Below are 2500 nucleotides of genomic sequence, written 5' to 3'. Positions count from 1 at the left end.
TATTATTATCATTATTAATTTTATTATTATTGTCTTTTCTCTTTTTCTAATTAGTATCTTTTTCTCTCAGTTTTGCTTTGTGTTGTATTTCTTATTGTCTTTTTTTTATCTCTTGTTATCTTTAACGTTCTATGTTTATTTCTCGAATTCTTAATTTTCTTTATTATTATCATTTACGATCTTTGTCATTCTTAAAAATTCAGTTGTGATTTCCATTTCCCTTTCTCTCTATCTGTCTGTCTATTTGTCTCTCTCTCTCTCTCTGTCTTTCTTTCGAGTGAATTTATTTACTCATCAAAGTTGTGCCGTGACTATTTAATAAATAGGTCTACCTTTTTCTTCCATTTTCTCGTTTACTATCTTTTAGGTCAATCTACGATCGTTATTATCGGTATTAATTTTGCTATTTTTGCTATTTTGTTATTATTATTTTCTTATTATCATGATTTCGTCTCTTCTTTCCTTTACCTCTGGTTATCACCACTTTGCTTCTTCTTCCTTTTCTCCTTTCCTTAACCTCTTCTTTATCATCATTTCGCCTCTTCTCTTTTCTCTTTTCTCTTTTTTTTCCTCCTCTCCTTAACCCCCCTTTATCACTTTCCTCCACCCATTCCTTCTATCTCTCTTTTCCTCCTCTCCTTCCCCCTCATTTATCACTTTCTCCCACCTATCCCTTCTTCCCTCTTTTCCTCCTTCTCCTCACCCCTCATTTATCACATTTATCACCTATTCCTTCTTCCATTTTTCCTCCTCTCCTTATCCCCCATTTATCACCTCTTCCACCCATCCCTCCTTCCCTCTTTTCCTCCTTCTCCTTCTCCCTCATTTATCACATTTATCACCTTTTCCACCTTCCCTCTTTTCCTCCTCCCTTATCCCCCATTTATCACCTCTTCCTCCCATCCCTTCTATTCCTCTTTTCCTCCTCTCCTTCCTCCTCATTTATCACTTTCTTCCACCCATCCCTTCTATCCCTCTTCTCCTCCTCTCCTTCCTCCTCATTTATCACTTTCTCCCAACCATTCCTTATTCCCTCTTTTCCTCCTCTCCTTCCCCCTCATTTATCACCTCTTCCTCCTATCCCCCCTTCCCTCTTTTCCTCCTTCTCCTTATCCCCCATTTATCACCCTTTTCTCCCATCCCTCCTCCCCTCTTTTCCTCCTTCTCCTTCCCCCTCATTTATTACATTTCTCACCTATTCCACCCTCAGAGGATCGTCATCTACGCCGCCCAGCCCGCGGGACTGACTCTCAACGCCACGCTTCTTCCCGAGAGGCTGAAGGACCTGGGCTACAACACGCACATCGTCGGGAAGTGAGTTTGGAAGGAAGGGAGGGAGGGAGGGAGGGAGGGAGGGAGGGAGGGAGAGGGAGGGAGGGAGGGAGGGAGGGAGGGAGAGGCAGGGAGAGGGAGGGAGAGAGGGAAAGAGAAAGGGAGAGAGAGAGGCTGAAGGACCTGGGTTACAACACGCACATCGTCGGGAAGTGAGTTTGAGGGGAAGGGAGGGAGGGAGAGGGAGGGAGGGAGGGAGGGAGAGGGAGGGAGGGAGGGAGGGAGAGGGAAGGAGGGAGGGAGGGGGGGGAGACGGAGGGAGAGGGAGAAAGCGAGAGAGAGAGAGAGGCTGAAGGACCTGGGTTACAACACACACGTCGTCGGGAAGTGAGTTTGAGGGGAAGGGAGGGAGGGAGAGGGAGGGAGGGAGGGAGGGAGGGAGGGAAGGGGAGGGGGAGGGGGAGGGAGAGGCAGGGAGGGAGGGAGAGAGGGAAAGAGAAAGGGAGAGAGAGAGAGGCTGAAGGACCTGTGAAAGCGAGAGAGAGAGAGGAAGTGAGTTTGAGGGGAAGGGAGGGAGAGGGAGGGAGGGAGGGAGGGGAGGGAGGGAGGTAGGGAGGGAGGGAAGTAGGGGGAGGGAGGGGCAGGGAGGGAGGGAGACGAAGGGAGAGTGAGAAAGCGAGAGAGAGAGAGAGGCTGAAGGACCTGGGTTACAACACGCACATCGTCGGGAAGTGAGTTTGAGGGGAAGGGAGGCAGGAAGGGAGGGAGGGAGGGAGGGAGGGAAGTAGGGAGAGGGAGGGAGGGAGGAGGAGGGAGGGGGGGAGGGAAGTAGGGAGGGAGGGAGAGGGAGGGAGGGATGGAAGTAGGGAGAGGGAGGGAGGGAAGTAGGGAGAGGGAGGGAGGGAGGGAGGGAGAGGCAGGGAGGGGGGGAGAGAGAGAGAGAGAGAGAGAGAGAGAGAGAGAGAGAGAGAGAGAGAGAGAGAGAGAGAGAGAGAGATGAGAGAGAGAGAGAGAGAGAGAGAGAGAGAGAGAGAGAGAGAGAGAGGGGAAGAGAGAAAAATAGGAGTGAGAGACAAAAAATAAAATAAAAATTATAGCAGGGCTACTTAACTATTATAATCAAAGGCCCAGTTAGACAAATTCCAATATATGCAGAGATCCGGATAAATATTTTACATGCAATCATAAAAATAAAACTAGCATCAGTAGATTAAATACATATAAACAA

At 48.4% G+C, this 2500-nt stretch overlaps 1 protein-coding gene across 1 annotated transcript in view; it reads left to right on the top strand.

Annotated features, from left to right (window-relative positions):
- Positions 1-2500, top strand: part of LOC125045616 (arylsulfatase I-like) — a 13970-nt gene that overhangs the window by 4937 nt on the left and 6533 nt on the right. Inside the window, exon 4 of the mRNA XM_047642998.1 lies at positions 1211-1314. Coding sequence (XP_047498954.1) covers positions 1211-1314 — 104 coding nt within the window. The remainder of the gene's footprint in view (positions 1-1210; positions 1315-2500) is intronic.

Source organism: Penaeus chinensis, chromosome 37, assembly GCF_019202785.1.
Source record: "Penaeus chinensis breed Huanghai No. 1 chromosome 37, ASM1920278v2, whole genome shotgun sequence".
In the NCBI taxonomy this organism is placed as follows: Eukaryota; Metazoa; Arthropoda; class Malacostraca; order Decapoda; family Penaeidae; genus Penaeus; species Penaeus chinensis.
Note: the sequence above shows the minus strand (reverse complement) of the source record. Positions and strands in the feature narration are given on the sequence as shown.